Raw genomic sequence first — 25,217 nt, forward strand, 5'->3', positions numbered from 1 at the left:
TGCTTGCTGAATAAGCTTATTAAACCACGTTGTATGTTGACCGACTTATTTTAGATTTTTAACCATTAGGCAATCACCCTTCAATTTTAATCAACTCTCAGCAGGACTTGTGGTTAGGCCATGACTATAATAAACTAGATTTTTCAAATGATTAATTTTATATACATAACTGCTTTGCTTCTGTCTTATAACTAGGCTAATTAAGCCGATTATTTAACATGGATTTCACTCATAACGTCTCTAAACCGATTTCTTGTATGTTAACCGATTCGTTTTCAAACCGCTTTGGCTCATCTTCTTGGGCAAACGATTAAGCCATAACCGCTTCGCTGTAGATTAATATTGACAGCTGGCTCTGAAGTAATGTTATCCGTTTCGCTGTTAAATCGTTGTGTTTTAGGACTGTTATCGTTTAACCTAACCTTAACGAATCTTAACAGTTCGATCTGTAACCGTTTTAACCGATTTAATGTTAACCGTCTCATTTTGAAATCGTCTGAATTTTCATTTATATTCAATTAATTTATTGATTCAATTTTCAAACTTTTGGCTGCTTAGCACATGCCCAATGCACCTGCCCCTACCACCTACCCCCGACCCCCTACCCCCTACCCCCTACCTCCAAACACTCGCCACTCCACTGCAGGCGTCGCTCGTCCTGCCAAGTGGGTCAATGCAAAACGGAAGCGTTTTCGAGCATGTGAAATATGCATTGCCTAGTTTCAGGCGCAGCAGTCGCAACGACAACAATTTAAAATGAAATTTTCTGCACTCGTCCTTAATCAACGTTCGCTGGCCCAAAGGCGTTTATCCTTGCTGCTGCTGCCATTGCTGTTGTTATGTTGTTGTTTTTGTTGTTGCTTTAGTTGTTATCTTTGCTTCATTTGGCGCAATTTCAACTTGAGCACGCAAATTCCCGCCGGCACACACAGCCCATAAAGTGGGCATTGGCTGGGGCAGAGTACCAGTGTGGATGGGCGTGGCAATTAATGACAACAATCCTATGCAAATTGTGTGTTCGCAAGCTAAAGAGCTCAAGACAGGAGCCAAAGAGCCGCCACCAATAGCAACAAGAACAAAAACAACAGCCGCATTTCGACATTGAACCCTGTAATAATGCCCTGTAATTACCATCAAGTGGACGGCCCCGAAAGAGGCGACATTTTATCGATTACCAAAACGAAGGTCAACTCGACTTCGATCTTGATGAAAAGCTGCCTAAGTGGAGATTGGGCGTGGAATGGGCTAGACTCCAAAGTGGACATTAATTGAATCAGAGTGCCGGAATGTGGGTCAATGTGTTTGTGGTTCGCCTCACGCATTTTCATGTGTGTGTGCGCGTGTGTGTTTGCTTTACATGCTGACCGAAATGTTAATTAAATTTTAAGCTGACCGTTTGCACATTCCCGATTCAAAGTGTGCGGCTGGGGGTGGTGGGCGGTGCGTTGAAAGCCTCGAAGGGTTGCGGGTTGATTGAAAATTGATTGCTTTTTGTCACAGTTTGCAGATTGTGAAGCGGTTAAGAGTACGCACTGTACACGCGAATTTAAATAATGCGTTTTCATTCAGCCAATCTGTCGTTTAATAAATACAAATGAAAATGAAAATGAAAACAACTGAGCGCTAGTCGGTACTTGGCCAGCAGATACCCTATATTCAGTGCAGTTACAAACGAATATGTACACGAATCACACGCACTTTATGCAGCGGATGTGCTTCTACTTCCCTCCCTTCTCGAAAATACACCCTGGATTATCCTCGGTGCTTATTGTCCGATTCCTATTAAATTTGCAGAGCCTACGAATGGCATACGAGTATGCTTAAGAACAGTCCAAACAGGCCCTCTTTGCACCATGCAGGGTATTTATAGTATAAATTGACCGAAGCGAAACTGCAACAATCCGATTTAAACTGCTGCAAAACGGCTTTTAATCTGAAAACCGAAGCTGAGTGCATTATGTTGTGCTAATTAATTCCCTGGAAAGATATTAGATAACTTTGGCCTTTTAATCAAATTTCATGCGAACTTGGTAACAGACTTTTGCGCAACAGAGCTAAAGTGTATTCCATTAAGAGAGAATCTTTTGCTAAATTTAGCCGCTGGTACTTGTTAAGCCCAAGCTGAACTTTAGTCAGTGCATTAAGTCAATTAATTTGCTGCGCGCTGTCAAAAGTCAAATTTGCATTTTCAAAATGTTGGCATCTCTGGCCTTGAGAGTGCACCATACCCTGTGAAGCATCCATTACTGTAAAAGGGCTCTATAAATGAATTAAAGAAATAAAAACAACATAAAAGTGAATAAAAACGATAAAAGCTTATGCATAAAAACAAAAATAATAATATACATTGAAGCAGATACTAATTTCTGAAAAATTTTAAAAGCTCAAGCTTTCTCTCCATTTTCCACTGAAATTAATACAAGTAGATTTTTCATCGTAGTTCACAGTTTATTTTGCCCGAAGCACTTAGCTGGAATGCGTCGTGTTTTCTGTGCTGTCAAGACGGCATGGAAGAAAGCATGAAGGATATGCTAAAGTTTAAACTCGCTTCCTTTGCCTGTTTGCCCAACTAACCGACAACACAAACTGCCATCCTGGCTGCCTGGCTGCCTGGCTGCCTGCCTTATCTTTGCCTTCATTTGCAAAGCCTTTTCACTTAATTTGCTTCACAGGCTTGCCGCCTTCACTATGCCACGCCTCTAAGTACTCTGTTTCCTGTCTCCTTCGTCTGCTCTCCGTCGTTTGTTCAACAGTTTCGCCAGCCTTTTAATGGCTTCAGCATTTCTGCACTGGCCTCACGGAAGCTGTGCCTGCTCCAGTTAAGCCTGCTGCCTGGACCGACCCTTCAGCCCGCAAACCCCCGTCTCCTCCAGTTTTGAAGAGTTGTCGAGTAATCGGGTCATGAAATGGCATCCACATTTTTCATTAAGCCAAAAGTGCGAGGCGTCTTCATCTTATTTACAATGGCCTGTCAGAAGGGCTTTCATCTCTGAAGCCCATCAGAGATACACTCACACACACATGCACACATACACACACACACCTAAACACGGAAATGCAACAACTTTGTTATTTTTTTTTTTTAAAAAAGTAGCTACTTTGAATAGCAATCTACGACAACAAACTGTGACCAGAATGCGTTCAAGAAAGGGCATCTTAACTTTTTCAAGAAACATGCATCCAAAAATATATAAAAGAGGGATATATATTTATGAAAATGTCGGGCAGCCGACTTTTTTTGCGCCTCTCTATCAATTACAAAGGCTCTAAATGGCACATAGACCGAATCAAGATACGCAAGCCAGCCCCCAATATTTCGTAATTTCCTCACCAGGAAGCTACCCTTCTCCCATGGTAGCTGGCAAATCTGTGTCTGTGACAGATATATTGATATATTAATATTCAATATATATTTATATTTGAATTTGAACCAGCGCGCTGCCGTTAGTCGGTTCGATGCTCATGTGTTCAGCACACGTTTCTGATATCTGGCCAAAGTTTAAAGCCGCATGAAAGACAAAGTTTTCAAGACGTGATCTTAGAGCTTCGCGTGCATCAAAAAATCTAGCTTAAAGTTTCAAATGCCCGTAGCTAAGTTGGCCTATACTTACTGCCAAATAAACGATTCGGCATGACAATAGTTAGTTAGTGTGTAGGCAGTTCGGTGTTGTGATAACCTGCGAGTTTTCTATTCATTTCATGCGACTAAACGCTGTGCGTTGCATAATTTGAAGCACTGCGAATAAGTTGAGCTATCATCAGCTGCAGTGTGCGCTGGCCGCGCCCACATGCCGCCCAGCCCTGAGGCCTCGGCACGTGTAATATCTTCTACATTTATAATTTCTGTCGTGCAGCTGCGCGGGGAGAGCTGGCAACCGAGGGGTGGCAAAAAATGTTAATCATGATGAACCAGTTAGACACAGAAACGAAAAAAAAAAAACGAAAATTGAAGGAAAGAGCTGGGGAAAGTGGAGACCAGTCCGATTACCAACCGACCGACCGACCGACCGACTTACTGACTGACTGACTGACTGAGGGACTGAGGAACTGGCTGGCAGTGGCAGCAGGGACCTGTGTGGGCACACACATGCATGTGCCACGTGAGGGGTTGAGGCTGAGATGGGGCTTGGGGTGCTGGCACGTGTTCGTGTCTCGTTTCTCATGTAAAATGCATGAAAAACAAACACGCGCGTCTTTTTTGCTTACGCATAAAAGTTTTCTTCTCGTTTTATTTGTATACCCTGAACCCATTGAAAGTGGGTATAAGGGTATATTGTATTTGTGCAAAATCCAAATGTATGGAACAGGCAGAAGGAAGCATCTCCGACCCCATAAAGTATATATATTCTTGATCCACATCCTTTTTTTATCATTCAAAATTTTGACCCAAATCGACAAAATGGCAAGAGGTTACATCACATTTTTTTTTTAAATCGAGGTCGGTGCGAAAATCGACACTTTCGATGATTTATTTTTAATACCTCGGGTAATAGCTCCGCGCGGAGATATGACGTTCCAAAACGACATAATATCTCGGGTAATAGCTCCGCGTGGAGATATGACGTTCCAAAACGACATAATATCTCGGGTAATAGCTCCGCGCGGAGATATGACGTTCCAAAACGACATAACTCCGCGCGGAGATATGACGTTCCAAAACGACATAACTCCGCGCGGAGATATGACGTTCCAGAACGACAAATTATCTCGGGTAATAGCTCCGGGTGGAGATATGACGTTCCTCAGCGACATAATATCTAGGGTAATAGCTCCGCGTGGAGATATGACGTTCCAAAACGACATAATATCTCGGGTAATAGCTCCGCGTGGAGATATGACGTTCCAAAACGACATAATATCTCGGGTAATAGCTCCGCGTGGAGATATGACGTTCCAAAACGACATAATATCTCGGGTAATAGCTCCGCGTGGAGATATGACGTTCCAAAACGACATAATATCTCGGGTAATAGCTCCGCGCGGAGATATGACGTTCCAAAACGACATAATATCTCGGGTAATAGCTCTGCGTGGAGATATGACGTTCCAAGACGACATAATATCTCGGGTAATAGCTCCGCGCGGAGATATGACGTTCCAAAACGACATAATATCTCGGGTAATAGCTCTGCGTGGAGATATGACGTTCCAAGACGACATAATATCTCGGGTAATAGCTCTGCGTGGAGATATGACGTTCCAAGACGACATAATATCTCGGGTAATAGCTCCACGCGGAGATATGACGTTCCAAAACGACATAACTCCGCGCGGAGATATGACGTTCCAAAACGACATAATATCTCGCGTAATAGCTCCGCGTGGAGATATGACGTTCCAAAACGACAGAACTCCGCGCGGAGATATGACGTTCCAAAACGACATAGCTCCGCGCGGAGATATGACGTTACAAAACGACATAATATCTCGGGTAATAGCTCCGCGTGGAGATATGACGTTCCAAAACGACATAATATCTCGGGTAATAGCTCCGCGCGGAGATATGACGTTCCAAAACGACATAATATCTCGGGTAATAGCTCTGCGTGGAGATATGACGTTCCAAGACGACATAATATCTCGGGTAATAGCTCCACGCGGAGATATGACGTTCCAAAACGACATAACTCCGCGCGGAGATATGACGTTCCAAAACGACATAATATCTCGGGTAATAGCTCCGCGTGGAGATATGACGTTCCAAAACGACATAATATCTCGGGTAATAGCTCCGCGCGGAGATATGACGTTCCAAAACGACATAATATCTCGGGTAATAGCTCTGCGTGGAGATATGACGTTCCAAGACGACATAATATCTCGGGTAATAGCTCCACGCGGAGATATGACGTTCCAAAACGACATAACTCCGCGCGGAGATATGACGTTCCAAAACGACATAATATCTCGGGTAATAGCTCCGCGTGGAGATATGACGTTCCAAAACGACAGAACTCCGCGCGGAGATATGACGTTCCAAAACGACATAGCTCCGCGCGGAGATATGACTTTACAAAACAACATAATATCTCGTGTAATAGCTCCGCGCGGAGATATGACGTTCCAAAACGACATAATATCTCGGGTAATAGCTCCGTGCGGAGATATGTCGTTCCAAAACGACATAACTCCGCGCGAAGATATGACGTTCCAAAACGACATAAATCCGCGCGGAGATATGACGTTCCAAAACAACATAGCTCCGCGCGGAGATATGACGTTCCAAAACGACATAATATCTCGTGTAATAGCTCCGCGCGGAGATATGACGTTCCAAAACGACATAATATCTCGGGTAATAGCTCTGCGTGGAGATATGACGTTCCAAGACGACATAATATCTCGGGTAATAGCTCCACGCGGAGATATGACGTTCCAAAACGACATAACTCCGCATGGAGATATGACGTTCCAAAACGACATAATATCTCGGGTAATAGCTCCGCGTGGAGATATGACGTTGCAAAACGACATAACTTCCGGCGGAGATATGACGTTCCAAAACGACATAATATCTCGGGTAATAGCTCCGCGTGGAGATATGAAGTTCCAAAACGATATAACTCCCGGCGGAGATATGACGTTCCAAAACGACATAATATCTCGGGTAATAGCTCCGCGCGGAGATATGACGTTCCAAAACGACATAACTTCCGGCGGAGATATGACGTTCCAAAACGACATAATATCTCGGGCTATAGCTCCGCGCGGAGATATGACGTTCCAAAACGACATAACTCCCGGCGGAGATATGACGTTCCAAAACGACATAACTCCGCGCGGAGATATGACGTTTCAAAACGACATAACTCCCGGCGGAGATATGACGTTCCAAAACGACATAATATCTCGGGTAATAGCTCTGCGTGGAGATATGACGTTCCAAAACGACATAATATCTCGGGTAATAGCTCCGCGTGGAGATATGACGTTCCAAAACGACATAACTCCCGGCGGAGATATGACGTTCCAAAACGACATAATATCTCGGGTAATAGCTCTGCGTGGAGATATGACGTTCCAAAACGACATAATATCTCGGGTAATAGCTCCGCGTGGAGATATGACGTTCCAAAACGACATAACTCCGCGCGAAGATATGACGTTCCAAAACGACATAACTCCGCGCGCAGTATGACGTTCCAAAACGACATTACTCCGGGTGGAGATATGACGTTCCAAAACGACATAGCTCCCGGCGGAGATATGACGTTCCAAAACGACATAACTCCGCGCGAAGATATGACGTTCCAAAACGACATAACTCCGCGCGGAGTATGACGTTCCAAAACGACATTACTCCGGGTGGAGATATGACGTTCCAAAACGACATAGCTCGTGGCGGAGATATGACGTTCCAAAACGACATAATATCTCGGGTAATAGCTCTGCGTGGAGATATGACGTTCCAAAACGACATAACTCCCGGCGGAGATATGACGTTCCAAAACGACATAATATCTCGGGTAATAGCTCCGCGTGGAGATATGACGTTCCAAAACGACATAACTCCCGGCGGAGATATGACGTTCCAAAACGACATAATATCTCGGGTAATAGCTCCGCGTGGAGATATGACGTTCCAAAACGACATAACTCCGCGCGAAGATATGACGTTCCAAAACGACATAACTCCGCGCGGAGTATGACGTTCCAAAACGACATAACTCCGCGCGGAGTATGACGTTCCAAAACGACATAACTCCGCGCGGAGTATGACGTTCCAAAACGTCATAACTCCGGGTGGAGATATGACGTTCCAAAACGACATAGCTCCCGGCGGAGATATGACGTTCCAAAACGACATAATATCTCGGGTAATAGCTCCGCGCGGAGATATGACGTTCCAAAACGACATAACTCCCGGCGGAGATATGACGTTCCAAAACGACATAATATCTCGGGTAATAGCTCCGCGCGGAGATATGACGTTCCAAAACGACATAACTCCCGGCGGAGATATGACGTTCCAAAACGATATAATATCTCGGGTAATAGCTCTGCGTGGAGATATGACGTTCCAAAACGACATAATATCTCGGGTAATAGCTCCGCGCGGAGATATGACGTTCCAAAACGAAATAACTCCGCGCGGAGATATGACATTCAAAAACGAAATAACTCCGCGCGGAGATATGACGTTCCAAAACGAAATAACTCCGCGCGGAGATATGACGTACCAAAACGACATAACTTCGCGCGGAGATATGACCTTCAAAGTCATTACGATTTTTTTTCAAAATAGAGGTCGGTGCTAAAATCGAAACTTTTTCGATGATTTCTCGGGTAATAGCTCCGCGTGGAGATATGACGTTCCAAAACGACATAATATCTCGGGTAATAGCTTCGCGCGCAGATATGACGTTCCAAAACGACATAACTCCGCGCGGAGATATGACGTTCCAAAACGACATAATATCTCGGGTAATAGCTCTGCGTGGAGATATGACGTTCCAAAACGACATAATATCTCGGGTAATAGCTCCGCGCGGAGATATGACGTTCCAAAACGACATAACTCTCGGCGGAGATATGACGTTCCAAAACGAAATAACTCCGCGCGGAGATATGACATTCAAAAACGAAATAACTCCGCGCGGAGATATGACGTTCCAAAACGAAATAACTCCGCGCGGAGATATGACGTTCCAAAACGACATAACTCCGCGCGGAGATATGACGTACCAAAACGACATAACTCCGCGCGAAGATATGACCTTCAAAATCATTACGATTTTTTTTCAAAATAGAGGTCGGTGCTAAAATCGAAACTTTTTCGATGATTTCTCGGGTAATAGCTCCGCGTGGAGATATGAAGTTCCAAAACGACATGATATCTCGGGTAATAGCTCCGCGCGGAGCTACGACGTTCCAAAACGACATAATATCTCGGGTAATAACTCCGCGCGAAGATATGACGTTCCAAAACGACATAACTCCCGGCGGAGATATGACGTTCCAAAACGACATAACTCCGCGCGGAGATATGACGTACCAAAACGACATAACTCCGCGCGAAGATTTGACCTTCAAAATCATTACGATTTTTTTTCAAAATAGAGGTCGGTGCTAAAATCGAAACTTTTTCGATGATTTCTCGGGTAATAGCTCCGCGTGGAGATATGAAGTTCCAAAACGACATAACTCCCGGCGGAGATATGACGTTCCAAAACGACATAATATCTCGGGTAATAGCTCTGCGTGGAGATATGACGTTCCAAAACGACATAATATCTCGGGTAATAGCTCCGCGCGGAGATATGACGTTCCAAAACGACATAACTCCCGGCGGAGATATGACGTTCCAAAACGACATAATATCTCGGGTAATAGCTCTGCGTGGAGATATGACGTTCCAAAACGACATAATATCTCGGGTAATAGCTCCGCGTGGAGATATGACGTTCCAAAACGACATAATATCTTGGGTAATAGCTTATGTCGTTTTGGAACGTCATATCTCCACGCAGAGCTATTACCCGAGATATTATGTCGTTTTGGAACGTCATATCTCCGCGCGGAGTTATGTCGTTTTGGAACGACATATCTTTGCGCGGAGTTATGTCGTTTTGGAACGTCATATCTCCACGCGGAGCTATTACCCGAGATATTATGTCGTTTTGGAACGTCATATCTCCACGCAGAGCTATTACCCGAGATATTATGTCGTTTTGGAACGTCATATCTCCGCCGGGAGTTATGTCGTTTTGAAACGTCATATCTCCGCGCGGAGCTAGTACTCGAGATATTATGTCATTTTGGAACGTCATATCTCCACGCAGAGCTATTACCCGAGATATTATGTCATTTTGGAACGTCATATCTCCGCCGGGAGTTATGTCGTTTTGGAACGTCATATCTCCACCCCGAGCCATTACCCGAGATATTATGTCGTTTTGGAACGTCATATCTCCGCGCGGAGTTATGTCGTTTTGGAACGTCATATCTTCGCGCGGAGTTATGTCGCTTTGGAACGTCATATCTCCGCCGGGAGTTATGTCGTTTTGGAACGTCATATCTCCGCGCGGAGCTATAACCCGAGATATTATGTCGTTTTGGAACGTCATATCTCCGCCGGGAGTTATGTCGTTTTGGAACGTCATATCTCCGCGCGGAGCTAATACTCGAGATATTATGTCGTTTTGGAACGTCATATCTCCGCGCTGAACTATAACCCGAGATATTATGTCGTTTTGGAACGTCATATCTCCGCCGGGAGTTATGTCGTTTTGGAACGTCATATCTCCATGCGGAGCTATTACCCGAGATATTATGTCGTTTTGGAACGTCATATCTCCACGCAGAGCTATTACCCGAGATATTATGTCGTTTTGGAACGTCATATCTCCGCCGGGAGTTATGTCGTTTTGGAACGTCATATCTCCGCCGGGAGTTATGTCGTTTTGGAACGTCATATCTCCGCGCGGAGCTAGTTCTCGAGATATTATGTCGTTTTGGAACGTCATATCTCCGCGCGGAGCTATAACCCGAGATATTATGTCGTTTTTGAACGTCATATCTCCGCCGGGAGTTAAGTCGTTTTGGAACGTCATATCTCCGCGCGGAGCTATTACCCGAGATATTTGTCGTTTTGGAACGTCATATCTCCACGCAGAGCTATTACCCGAGATATTATGTCGTTTTGGAACGTCATATCTCCGCCGGGAGTTATGTCGTTTTGGAACGTCATATTTCCATGCGGAGCTATTACCCGAGATATTATGTCGTTTTGGAACGTCATATCTCCACGCAAAGCTATTACCCGAGATATTATGTCGTTTTGGAACGTCATATCTCCGCCGGGAGCTATGTCGTTTTGGAACGTCATATCTCCACCCGGAGTTATGTCGTTTTGGAACGTCATACTCCGCGCGGAGTTATGTCGTTTTGGAACGTCATATCTCCACGCGGAGCTATTACCCGAGATATTATGTCGTTTTGGAACGTCATATCTCCACGCAGAGCTATTACCCGAGATATTATGTCGTTTTGGAACGTCATATCTCCGCCGGGAGTTATGTCGTTTTGGAACGTCATATCTCCACCCGGAGCCATTACCCGAGATATTATGTCGTTTTGGAACGTCATATCTCCGCGCGGAGTTATGTAGTTTTGGAACGTCATATCTTCGCGCGGAGTTATGTCGTTTTGAAACGTCATATCTCCGCCGGGAGTTATGTCGTTTTGGAACGTCATATCTCCGCGCGGAGCTATAACCCGAGATATTATGTCGTTTTGGAACGTCATATCTCCGCCGGGAGTTATGTCGTTTTGGAACGTCATATCTCCGCGCGGAGCTATTACCCGAGATATTATGTCGTTTTGGAACGTCATATCTCCATGCGGAGCTATTACCCGAGATATTATGTCGTTTTGTAACGTCATATCTCCGCCGGGAGTTATGTCGTTTTGGAACGTCATATCTCCACGCGGAGCTATTACCCGAGATATTATGTCGTTTTGGAACGTCATATCTCCACGCGGAGCTATTACCCGAGATATTATTTCGTTTTGGAACGTCATATCTCCATGCGGAGCTATTACCCGAGATATTATGTCGTTTTGTAACGTCATATCTCCGCGCGGAGCTATGTCGTTTTGGAACGTCATATCTCCGCGCGGAGTTATGTCGTTTTGAAACGTCATATCTCCGCGCGGAGTTATGTCGTTTTGAAACGTCATATCTCCGCGCGGAGTTATGTCGTTTTGAAACGTCATATCTCCGCGCGGAGTTATGTCGTTTTGAAACGTCATATCTCCGCGCGGAGTTATGTCGTTTTGAAACGTCATATCTTCGCGCGGAGTTATGTCGTTTTGGAACGTCATATCTCCGCGCGGAGCTATGTCGTTTTGAAACGTCATATCTCCGCCGGGAGTTATGTCGTTTTGGAACGTCATATCTCCACGCGGAGCTCTTACCCGAGATATTATGTCGTTTTGGAACGTCATATCTCCGCCGGGAGCTATGTCGTTTTGGAACGTCATATCTCCACGCAGAGCTATTACCCGAGATATTATGTCGTTTTGTAACGTCATATCTCCGCGCGGAGCTATGTCGTTTTGGAACGTCATATCTTCGCGCGGAGTTATGTCGTTTTGGAACGTCATATCTCCGCGCGGAGTTATGTCGTTTTGAAACGTCATATCTCCGCCGGGAGTTATGTCGTTTTGGAACGTCATATCTCCACGCGGAGCTATTACCCGAGATATTAAAACGAAATCATCGAAAAAGTTTCGATTTTAGCACCGATCACAGTACAGTCCACTAATCACGTTGCCCAAAGCTGATTGATACATCTGGTTGATTGATAAGTGTGATAGGGGACAAAGAAAGAGGTTAGGAGAGTATGAAAAATGGTCTTGCCTTTGATTCGCTTAACACTAGAAACTGACAACCAACTGGAAGTGCATGAAGAATATGAAAGTAAGCGAGAACTTAAGTCAAGCTCAAAAATAGACACCTTCACCTAAATCTAGTCGGTTGCAACAAACATGCCAAATGCGGCATTTCTGTCATGTATAGCCTGTTCTGAAATGCATCTCTGATGAGTACAGGGTATTAAAAGTAACGCATATCATCCACCGCGCTGCACAGATTAAATCTGGTTGTAAGCTTTTCGTGACTTTATGCACATAACTTACACGCACACAGACACACGCACACATACAACGAGAGTAAGACAAAAGCGGAGACAAAGTGGAGCAGCTGTTGCATAATTTATGCGTGGACCAAACCCACTTGCCAGTCAGTCGATAGTCCTCCAGCTGTTGGCTGGCAGATTTGGCACCGAATTATGCAGCGCCCAAAAGTATGCAGCAGCAGCAGCTGCTGCTGCTGTTGCTGCTTTTGTTGTGCTGCCTAGGCAGACTGGCAGGAGTCAGGAGGTCTCCTTCAGTCGAATCTCATATGCTGGTGTAGTAAAACCTTTGTGCTCTGCATAATTTAGTGTTTAGCCTTATTCCAAATGTGCGCAGCAGCGGTAGCAACAACATCTGCTACCAGATTGAGTGGCAGGCAGAGTGTGTGGGTAATGTAGTTAAAGTGCTGACTGCCAGACAACCGGAAATGATGACAAAAGCAACTAGAACGCGGAATGCAGATGGAAGTTGACGGATGACAGATGTCTGTTGACGTGGGCAGCTGGTGAAACATGCAAATTGAGGTGAAGAGGTGACAAACCGGTTCAAAGTTGAACCACTTCCAAGTCGGGCAACAACAGGAAGTTGTTGTGAAAACAAAGCTAAGTGAAATGTAGATGAGCTACGAGAAAGTTTGCAAAGTTATATCAGCCAATTAGAATATGTTTGGAGAAGCGTAACTGCGGACCTTAAACAAAATATTTTCCCGTATAGGATTATGATAATACTAGTAAGTATTTTCATACTTTGTCCAGTTCAAATGCATCGAACAAGGAACCAACAGTTCAACAGAATCATAGGTTAAGATCCACAAACAAAGATAATCGTTAATAGGCGTGGATTTTGTTTGATTTTCGATATTGAGTTGGTTACCGATTCGAATGAAAAACAAGACAAGCATATAAGCATACATACACATGCGTACATGCATGTAAGTATGCATGCATTTTTGCATGTAAGTATGCATGCATTTTTGCATGTATAAATATATGCATGCATGCATGTTCTGCGTTTGGCACTCGAAAACAAATATGCATGCATACTTATTTTGGCTAAACTTATAACTTGAGGACAGCAATATTCCTCAAGTTATATAAATCTCGACTGGCATCTATATGCTACAAGTGTCGACTCTGACAAGCCTGTATACTGTTGTTAGTATACCTTATAGAGTCGGAGATGTCGCCTTATACACAGATAGTTTCTAGGTAGAGGTATGTGTGCAACGCAACCCGGAATCTGCTAAATTAGAAGCCAAACAAGGCAAGGACTTGTAAGAAAGTAAATTAAATTGCAGGTGAAATGCATATTTCTCATTTTAGTATTGCCTTTATGCTTAAAGCTGAAATTCAAATGTAATTAAAGTAAAGCCCTAATAAGTAAAATCAACTGTCGAAACTAAATGCGCATTAATCAAATACCAAAGTAACGTCTTTCTCCCTCTCTCTCTCTCTCTCTTTCTCTCTCTCTCTTATTCGGTTTGGCTTTACCTTTGCCCTTTTGCACATACCCACAATGATTAATTGCAAAATCGCAGCTGCTGCAATTGAAAGTGCAGCATTTCGCGAAACTTGACAGCAGCTGCCAGCTAGAAATACAACTATAAATAGGAAAATCCTGCTGCTGCTCCCTGGTTGACCATTGGGTGGCTTTTGGGAGTGTGTGTGTGTGTGGCTGTGTATGTGTGTGTGTGTGGGCGGGCCATTTTATGCTGCAGTTGAATTGTGGGCAAGTTCGAGCTTCAGACCAAGCGTTTGGGTCGCCCACTTTGTGCTTTTTATATATTTAATTCATATATTTTTTTCGGTCTGTTTTGTGTATGCAAATTTAATTTAATTTTTTTTTTCGTGTGTGTGTGTGTGAGTGGGCGTGACCTACTTGCATGCCCAGCGCAGGGACACGTTCCCGTTTCCCTTGGCGCTGCAACATGTGCACAAAAAATTAATTTCAAAGTAAATGACAGCGAACGGAGAGACAGCCAGGGCCACAACGCGGAACGCCTCCTCAAAGTGTGTGCGTGTGGTTGTGTGTGTGTGTGTGTGTAGGCGCTGTCACGCCCACTTGTTGGGCTTCACTGGTTGCTTATGCAATTGAGTTGCTTTCTAGTGTCTGAAATATTCCTGAAGCGTTGACATGTGAGCGCTCAAAATAGTTGAAGCTGAACGCCTGACAAAGGCACACACACCCACACACACACACACACACGCGTAACCAACACACATCGCTGAGCTCGCATTGCGCTTTTGTTTTTGTGTTTCGAAGGTCGCCGCCTGCTCCCGCCCCCGCCCTCGCCCTCGCCCATTCACATTCATACATAATAATCCCCACGCTTTTCGCCTGTGCGCCACAAAGTATGCAACATTTGATTTTCCCATTTTTGTTTTATTTTACATGTGTTGTGCCTGGCAACCCACTAACAGCAATAACAACAACAAGCACTGCAACAGCAGCAAAAGTTTTCCACCCAAACAAAGCGTCGATAAATTAGTTTTTTTCCCCAATGTTGTTCTAGGCATTTGTTGCGCCCCTCCAAGCTCCGTCCCACTTTTTAGAACTATGCTAGAGTTTAGTGTTTTTGATCGTCTGTACATTTGTATATATAATTAATAAGTATATCTATTTTGTTCTTTTACTTTGCGACATTTGACTAACATTTCGGTTTTCTGGGGGCAAACTCTTTCAGTGCGCAGCTGCCGCACCGGCAAACAGGTGCAGATGACGGAGGCGGAGGTGCGCGGCTTGTGCTTGAAGTCGCGCGAGATATTCTTGCAACAGCCGATATTGCTGGAACTGGAGGCGCCATTGATCATCTGTGGCGATATACACGGCCAGTACACAGATCTGTTGCGTCTATTCGAATACGGCGGATTTCCACCGACTGCCAACTATCTGTTTCTTGGCGACTATGTGGATCGGGGCAAGCAATCTCTGGAGACGATCTGTTTGCTGTTGGCCTACAAGATCAAATATCCGGAGAATTTCTTCTTGTTGCGCGGCAATCATGAGTGCGCCAGTATTAATAGAATTTATGGTAAGTGACATATGGATCCTGTGTGGATCGTATGTGAATCATAGCTTTATTTCTACACAACGTAAGATTTGTTTTACTGTGGATCAAATGTATGAATCGTATGAATCGCATGTGACATGAATACATTAGTCCACTTTCGAAATATTGCGAAATGTTGACGTTTGACATTAATTGACATTAGTCAACTTCCGAAATAATGGCATATTCATCGTAGACGTGCCAAATGGCAGCTCAGACAATTCTTGATAAGCGTTTTGCCTAGCATTCAGACTGATTGTGGATAGCATTTGATATACATTTATTATACTAGTTTTCACTTACCTTCATTTCAGGCTTTTACGACGAGTGCAAGCGTCGCTACAATGTTAAACTATGGAAGACCTTCACAGATTGTTTCAACTGTCTGCCTGTGGCCGCGATTATTGATGAGAAGATCTTCTGTTGCCATGGTGGCCTCAGTCCCGATCTGCAGGGCATGGAGCAGATCCGTCGCCTGATGCGTCCCACAGATGTGCCCGACACCGGGCTGCTCTGCGACCTGCTGTGGAGTGATCCCGACAAGGATGTACAGGGCTGGGGCGAAAACGATCGTGGCGTTAGCTTCACTTTTGGCGTTGATGTCGTCTCCAAGTTCTTGAATCGACACGAGCTGGACTTGATTTGTCGTGCACATCAGGTTAGCAAATCCAAGCAATCAATTGACTCTACGTTAACTCTCGTATCCATTTGCAGGTCGTTGAGGATGGCTACGAGTTCTTTGCGCGCCGTCAGCTGGTCACATTGTTCTCGGCGCCAAACTATTGCGGCGAATTCGACAACGCTGGCGGCATGATGACCGTGGACGACACGCTCATGTGCTCATTCCAGGTAGGGCATACACATATACATAATCCAACCTTTTTATATTAAACTTAAAATATACCATTTCAGATATTGAAGCCATCCGAAAAGAAGGCCAAGTATTTGTACAGCGGCATTAACTCATCTCGGCCAACAACACCGCAGCGCAGCGCTCCAATGTTGGCGACCAACAAGAAGAAATAATATATCCATCCGCTTCCATTTCCTTAAAGGTTTAACCTCAAACTCAACAGCAACAACATCAGCAAACAACAGCAACAAAAACACAAGAAACACAACAACAACAACAACAACAACAGCAAACAACAAATACACGAATAACTTTTATATATATTATACATACGTACATAAATATGTCAAAATTAAATGTGTGCAAGTAATTAACTAGTTGAAAGAGTAAACAAGAAAAAACAAAAAAAAAAAAAACAAACTTCAAATGAAAAATACAAAAAAAAAAGAAGAAAATACAGCCCCACAAAATAAGCAAAGAATGTCGTTTGATACGAAAGATGGATAAAACGTGTTGACAGATTAATAAAATAAACAAACAGATCGTCTTATATACATGATATATATATATATATATATATATAAATATAATATATGTATATAAATATATTGTATATGTAACTGCATGTTATTAATAACTGTATACAAAACTTCTATATTATTTATTTACTTTACATGTACATACATGTTGCTAAATGCATATTGACAACACTACACTACCGACTACACTACACTATACTACACTAAAAACTACAATAATAACAACATCAATTACACATACACATTTAAGTTCTTGCATTTGTTTTTAAAGATTACCGATTGGCCCGACAAAAAAGTGTTTATAAAGATCGCAACGAGCTAACCTCCCGCAAATTCCTAGATCCCAAAAGATAATTAATAACCGTTAACTAAACACGCGATATATAGAAAAATGAGTACAGCGATTAAAGCAATGAATTTATATAGACATATTATTGTAAACTCTATATACGATATTTACTTATATGTACTACAACAACAACCAAAATACATACAAATTGCAAATCTATAACTAGGCCACAATGTGCAGTGTTTCCAAGCAAAAACAAAACAAAACAAAACAACAAAAAAAAAAACAAAAAACAATAAAATTAAAAAACATACAAAAAAATCCCCCTTAGAGCAGCAAATAAATGTAGTTCTAATATTTAGTTTCAATCTGTATGCGCCGTCAAATGCTTAAAATTGTTTATAAACTAAGTGCGCATTGTAATTTGTCTAACAAGTAAAAACAAAAACAAAAAAACAAAAACAATGAAAAATTTACCACTTAAGCGTAAGCAATTAAACTATGTGTATTTTTTTTTATTTATTATTATTTACCTGCTTTAAACTGTATTTTATTAAATTTCTTTTTTTTTTTAAACTAATTTATTGCAATTTTTTTATTGTATTTAAAAACTAAAGTTAATATATGAAGGCGAAAAAACAAAACAAAAAAAAAAAAGAAAGCGGTAAATAATTTTTTTTTTAGCAAGTGACAAGTTATAAATAAATACATAAAGATATATACTAAAAATAGGTTTAAACAACTGTTATCTGCGAAAACAAAAAAAAAAGAAAAGGTAAAGAAAACAACCATATTAAATAAATCTAAATACAAATACAATTTAAAATTGATATTGAGTATGTAAATGGGCGCTTTGGTCTGTGCATTTACTGAGGCTTGTTTTCTGTTAAAGAACAAAAAAAAAAAAAGGAGAAAAACAATTATATATATAAAATAAATTATGAACTTTTATCATCAATCATCAAAAATCAAAAACAAAAAGATGAACATTTTTAACGAATTTTTAAGCATTACTTCGAACTTTTGAAACAACAAATTTTGTGCAGGTTTCTTTTTGTTGTTCACTTTTTAATTCGATATTCGTAACACGTTGTTAACTGATATACATAAATATATATATAGATATATATATACTATATATTTAATTATTTGATAGCAAATGCTAATATGTAGTTTCTTCATTTCGTCATCGTCGAAATTATTAGATTGTAGTGCCTTTTTTGCCTCCCAAAACAAATCATGAAATTTGAAATGATAAAGCTATAAAGTTTATATATACATTCATTCATATTATATACATACACACGCCTAAATATATATATATATATATGTATATGTATATATATATATTGGAATACATTTTATATGTGACTAGAGATGGAAAAACAAAGAGAAACTGTTATCAGCAGCTGGCGCAGCTTGCATGTCATGCAGCTTGACAACATGGCAACAGCTGCATGGCATGGCATACAAGTCAATTAATTGCATCGCAGATTGTGTTTCATACAAAGCATTCGAATTCATTCTGCAATGTTTTTAACTCGCCCCTCGATTTAGTTAAATTTTTGTATAATTATTGCTTAACAAGTTTTTGTAGCTAATGAAATGATTTTAAAACTGAGCTTCAAATTGTTTAGATTCGTGTGCTTGTGTTTGTAAATGGGTATGTATATGTATATGTATATGTATATGTATATGTATATGTATATGTATATGTATATGTATATGTATATGTATATGTATATGTATATGTATATGTATATGTATATGTATATGTATATGTATATGTATATGTATATGTATATGTATATGTATATGTATATGTATATGAATATGTATTTGTATATGTGTATGTGTATGTGTATGTATGTGTGCATGTACATTCAAAGCATATAAATACACACGGCCAAATGTAACAGCCCTTTCCATACATACACAAAAACACACATACACACCCTCGCACACAAAATGAAATACGAGATTTAAAAAAAAATACAAAAAACTACTGTGGTTGAAAAAAGCACCACAAATGCATCCAATACGAATGAAAAATACAAAACAAAATAAAAACAAAAAAGGAAAACAAATAAATTAATATATTTATTATTGAAAATCAAATAAAATTATTAAAAATTTATGTAAACAAATTTCAACGTGTTTTTATTTTTTTGTTTGGTAACAGGGGAGCTGTTAAGGGAATGCAGCTTATGTTAACTCAGAAATGTTAGTAAAGCTCGTCGTTTGCTAATATCAACTGCTTGGTAACAAAAGGAATATTAACATTCTAATTGGTAACAGAGGAAATGTTAATGAAACGCAGCTCAAGTTAGGCCAACACAAATGTTAGTAATAGCTCGCCAAGAGGTTTGTATAAACTCAGAGCTTTTAAATATTTTCGATCCTATTTAGAAAACTTGAATTTTAATTTTATAATGCCAACCGTGAGTACTAATCAATCATTATTCAAAATCGGACATTATTTGGCCGAGATATTCCAAAGAATCGTCCAAGAAGAATCGTTTTTTAGTCAACAATTTTTTTTCAACCCTGCTGTCGATCAGAACCTTAATATATTTAATAATTATACATATATATTTTCAGCGCCAACATAGTTATGTTAAACTTTAAATCAAGCTCCTAGCCACAATGTAGTCGAGACAATAGCTTTATGAAGCTTTTACTCACCTGAAAACTTGATCGTAGAGCTTTGAAAGCTCTTGAGTCCTGCTAACTAAGTAAAATGCATCGAATGCTTTAAAGCTGCAAACATTCCGAATGTTCTTTTTTCGGAGTAAGCAGGTTTCAAAACTACAAAGCTACTGTTAACTAACAGCGATGCTAACTGTTAACTGACAATAGCTAACGGAATGTTGGCGGAATAGCCCTGAGCCATGCCGCAACAGCCAGTGCTAGCAGGTGGTCCCCACTAAGCTAGTTTCGCTAATGATGCAAAGCTAAGGGCTGATATAACATTTGGGGGAGCTCCTGCTGCGCTTCTGCATGATGTTCCCGCCCCCAGGACACTTAATCCCAACTCAGCGATTGTTGTAGCTGCCATTTTGTGAAATGAAAACAGGCGGAATTGTGTTTATTTTACGTTTAACATTTATTTCATAATGTTTCGAATGGTCTTGATGAAGCGCTGCATGAACCGTAAGCCTTACCACGCATTAATCATTCCGTTGCGGATCGAATAAAAAGATGTCTTGAAAGCAAGAAAAAAAAAACGGAAACGGAAAAGAAACGAAACGAAACGAATCAAAAAATTGGAAACCAACTCCAGCTAGCGTTTGCTTAAAAGTTCAACTGCCCAAAAAAATGAATCAATGATGTTTAGATGGAGACTTATACGAAGAACATTTAATTAATACACATAAATATATAAATATATGTATTTAGATAGCTGTAGAACGACATGTATGCATGTATTTATGCGTGTATATCCTGTAAATCGGACGACAGGTTCACAAATATAGTTGAATTGTTTAAGCTACCGTTTTAGTTGCTCTTTTATGTACTCATAGAAATGCATCACATTGAAATTGTAATTCTTCGAAATACTTTCTGGCCTCTGTTAATAGTTTAGTTAAAGTGGATCAGCGTACACATTGATAGACATATATAAATATATATATATATATATATATATATATATATATATAGATATATATATATATATTGTTTGACATACATATTCATAAACATATATTGTATATTGTGTATATATCGTTAAACTTTCTCTCAAGTGTCTGATGCGTTCAAGGTTTGCATAGAATAGGTTATATAGTTTAGTATATATTTCTTGTTTTGTTTGTTTTTGTTGTTTTACTTGGCTAAATGTCCTTTTGACAATAAATTCATTATTTAACACTAGACATGTACACATTCAAATGGTATTCATATGCAATTACGCTTACAGCTAACATTTAAAATCGTATTTTTTCTTGGTTATCATTAGCAAAAATTCAATGTGTGTGTGTGTTTGCGTGTCTTTGCATTTAAAAGCCAAAAAAAAAATTGTTTCCCAAACTTTGAAAAACCTCCAAAAATATGGCAAATGTTTTCCATTTCTGAAAGTTTTCTCTATTTAGGTGAAAAGGGTTCTTCTATTTAGAATAAATGAACCTAAAATAAACACTTTTGTTTTTTTTTTTGCATTCATTTTTCAAATATTTCGCAAATTTTCCATTTTTTTTTTCCAAACTTTAGGACAATTTTGTTTATAATATGTTCTTTTTGGTTTGGTTTTTTAAGTGTGGCACTCGCGCCTGGAACAGGCAATTTTTCATTGTTCATTTCATAGATGTGTCAGTAGTAGTAGTAGACATTTAGCAAGTAAATATGTGTGGGTTCCGACACAAGCAAGTAAATACCCTTGCTGTAAGCTAAAATATTCGCGATTTCGTCGTCATTCGTTGGCATTTATCTATATATGTGTATATATCGAGTATCGGGCGGAGTTGTGCTTAAATATTATTTGAAAAAAAAAAAAACACGTACACACATACATATAGAGTATTTGATGTAAGTTCACAATACGCACACCCCGCCACTTGTGATTAATATATATATAGCTATATATATATATATATATATATAAATATATATAGATGTTTAGTTGTTTAGATGTTCAAAGTTTTGCTAGCAACACCATATGGGTATTCCCTCTAGCATTTAGAATTAACTTGATTGTTGGTTAGCAACACATATCCAGCTTAGTGTCTGGAGTTATTTAACTGCATTTTGTGGCGTTAGCTTATTTTAATTAAATTTTCTTTCTTTTTTGTTTTTTTTTGTTTTGCCAAATTTTCATATTTGAAACTTGGTGACAAGCAGTTCAAGAATTCGCGCAATCCGTAACATCCGTTAGGGTGTACGCATTTCGGCGCAAAACTGAACCTTATTGTGTTGCTCAACTGCTTTTTGGGTATATATGTATATTTGGTTTTTAATGCATGTACTTTGCATTTATTTCTATATAGTTTTTTCTTTACTTTTCATCATCTTCTACTTATCTTCTTTTGTCTTTTATCAACGCGGCAAGCATTAAGAAAAAAAATTGTTATTTGTTATTATACATATATATATATATATATATATATATGAATGCATATATATATAATTGTAGTGTGTGTATATATATGACAGGAAAACTCACAGATATGTATGCATCAGAGGCATTTTTTTTTTTAAATACATTTCAGGTGAAACCGCAACATTTATCAATTTTTTTTTTAAATTTTTGAATTGTATTTTTTTTTTTGTATTTTTGTTGTTTCTTTAGTTCTTGCTGTATTGTAGTTTGTTTAGTTTGAGTATTATGCTGTACTGGGTGTATATATATATATAATATTTATATATATATTTGGTAAAAGGTTATATAATAAGTATAATATTGTGTGTTGAATCCGACGCATATGTGTGTGCGTACTTCCAATTGGCATAATATTAATTATATTAATATTAATAATATTAATTTCAATTACATGATAACATACATACATTTATAATTTGAATAATATATATCGTTTGCACATCAATTTCATTGAATCGTAATTGGGTATATATGTAGTCGACATTCATATCATATCATATATGTGTAGTGTATATATATATATATATATATAGATATATATATTAATATAAATTTAAAAATACTTTCTTTAAAGTTGCATTTACGCTGAAATTCCATTTCAATTAGTTTGCATTTTCAATTTAATTTCGTTCCATTCCATTTGCATTTGTCTATGCCCTTTTTGCTGAATATCAATACTTTTTAATATTTTCTTTTAAATTTTTTTTTGTTTTTTTTTTTTAATATATATTTTGAATTGGGAGTATTTTTTCTTTGTAGGTTTTACAACAATGCATGGTTAAGTTTAATATCAACGCACATTTATCAAGATTAAGTATTATATTGATATCAATTCAATTAAATATGTATTAATTTTTGTTTTGTTGTTTTTTTTTTTTTCAAATACAATTTCAAATTGTTACACTTTTTGAAGCTTGACATCCGGCTTGGAATTGATGTTTGCCGCCGTCTTGAAGCGTTTGGACTGCCCTTTGACCACCCTAAACACTGGCTAAATTCTATCAATAACTAACTAAATACGTGCCCTGTGGTGCCACTTAAGTGACACACCCTCACGTCCCACCCGCACGTCCGTATGTCTGTATCCAAAGTGGGCGATACTAGCCTCAAAAAATGCAATCGATATTCCATATGCCGCTTCGCTGTCAATAGTCAATCCCAATCTTTCTTACTAAAATTAACTGTCTAGTTGCTTTGCTATAAATAATGCGCCTCGCGCCGCCCGTTCGCAAACACCTCCTGGCCACAGCCCCATCAAAGTCCGGCAGCCAAGCCAAGGCAAGGCCCTTGACTCTATACTAAATACTTCTATTATAGCTCTCTTCTGCATTGAAACCGAAACTGAATCTCTATAGTTGGCGCTTCAAATTTACAAATTTCTTGTCTTTTTTTTTTAATACTTGTTCTTGTTGTTGTTGTTGTTGTTGTGGTTGTTGTTGTTGTTGTTGTTGTTCTCTGGCGGCTGGCCAGCTGCACTGCGCCCCGTGTGCTTGGCCAGCGTTTGCCCGCCCCCATCTATGGCTTCTTACGCTTGGCAAACATCTGGGACCACAATCAGAATCAGACATTTGTTGTCTTTGGCACGGCGCCAGTCTCGGCGGCTGTCTGTGACTGCTCGTCATCATCCCGCCGCTCCAAATGTACCTGCACAACATGTTGCTCCACGTGCTGTTCGTTCTCCTCCAAGTCCCTGGCCAGTGTCTCGCTGCGCTGCAGCCGCCGCTTGTGCGCGCCAGAGCCATGCTTGTTCTTAACAGCTGGCACCGGCACGCGTATATTTATCTCATCGTCTGCAGACTCGATGCAGTCCAGCTGGGAGATGTCACCAACAGCGGCTGCAGCGGCAGCAGCTGCAGCAGCTGCAGCAGCAGCAGCACTTGTCGACGGGCCGTCACCAATTGCCGGCGAGGAGGAGCCGGTGGAGCTGTCATGGCCCGAACGCCTGCCATTCTTACGGCTAATGGGCACATCATGCAGCGTTAGCTTCTCCAAGCGCAGCTCTTCCAGTGTAGCCGATGTATAGCCCGGACGCATGGTCTCATCCACATGAACCAGCACGAAGGGCAGCTTCAGCGACAGCTCACCGCCCATGCCGCTCAATGTTAGCTTCACCTTCACATAGTAGGACACGTAAATGGCAAACACGTTGCGATCATCTCCGAATGTGTTGTTGCCGCTGCTAGTGCCCAATGAGCCCGAATTGGGTGGCTGTGGCATGGCCATGGCTGGACTGGGCATTGGCTGCCCAGTGAGCAACTGGGCCGCTTGCATAACAAAGTTTGGTGATCGTATGGCCGAAGCGGCAATAGCTCCAGTTATCTCATCCGGCTCAGTGCTGCGCTGCAGTGTATCCTCCAATGCTATCCAGTTCTTGGTGGGTCCGCGCTGCGGGCGCAGCGCCACGGTGGTATTCAGAGTGCCGCCAGATGGCACTGTCCGGTCCACAGCCGGCGAGATGTTGTCCGAGTCGGCGACCACGTTCTTGAACTTCCCATTGTTGAACATGCAGACATCCACATGCTGAATGGCGCAGACCTGCCAAAGAAATTCACAAAAACAACAACAACAAAATACGAAAAACAAAAATAACGAAATGTGAAGTGAATGTAGAGCCAAACAGGGTCATGGGGCCAGCCAACAAGGTCAGTGGGCTGCCCATTAAGCTGGCCATGTGAACGCATGGACGTAAGTGTTATATCAATATCAAGGACACACAAAAGTCATCGGTCAGCGGGTAAAAAAGGCCAACACCG

At 40.7% G+C, this 25,217-nt stretch overlaps 2 protein-coding genes across 6 annotated transcripts in view; one reads left to right on the top strand and one right to left on the bottom strand.

The window, feature by feature from the left end:
• flw (protein phosphatase 1 catalytic subunit flapwing) overlaps nt 1-17,841 on the top strand; it is a 40,817-nt gene extending 22,976 nt beyond the window's left edge. For both annotated transcript variants that reach the window (XM_002059467.4, XM_015168698.3), the window contains 4 exons: nt 15,323-15,670; nt 16,003-16,346; nt 16,403-16,537; nt 16,601-17,841. In XM_002059467.4, coding sequence (XP_002059503.1) covers nt 15,323-15,670; nt 16,003-16,346; nt 16,403-16,537; nt 16,601-16,714 — 941 coding nt within the window. In that variant the 3' untranslated portion in view covers nt 16,715-17,841. The remainder of the gene's footprint in view (nt 1-15,322; nt 15,671-16,002; nt 16,347-16,402; nt 16,538-16,600) is intronic.
• Nucleotides 17,842-20,451: 2,610 nt separating this feature from the next.
• Nucleotides 20,452-25,217, bottom strand: part of LOC6636004 (uncharacterized) — a 73,512-nt gene continuing 68,746 nt past the window's right edge. For all 4 annotated transcript variants that reach the window (XM_002059468.4, XM_070207655.1, XM_070207657.1 and 1 more), the window contains one exon: nt 20,452-24,999. In XM_002059468.4, coding sequence (XP_002059504.2) covers nt 24,025-24,999 — 975 coding nt within the window. In that variant the 3' untranslated portion in view covers nt 20,452-24,024. The remainder of the gene's footprint in view (nt 25,000-25,217) is intronic.

This window comes from Drosophila virilis, chromosome X (genome assembly GCF_030788295.1).
Source record: "Drosophila virilis strain 15010-1051.87 chromosome X, Dvir_AGI_RSII-ME, whole genome shotgun sequence".
Taxonomy (NCBI): domain Eukaryota; kingdom Metazoa; phylum Arthropoda; class Insecta; order Diptera; family Drosophilidae; genus Drosophila; species Drosophila virilis.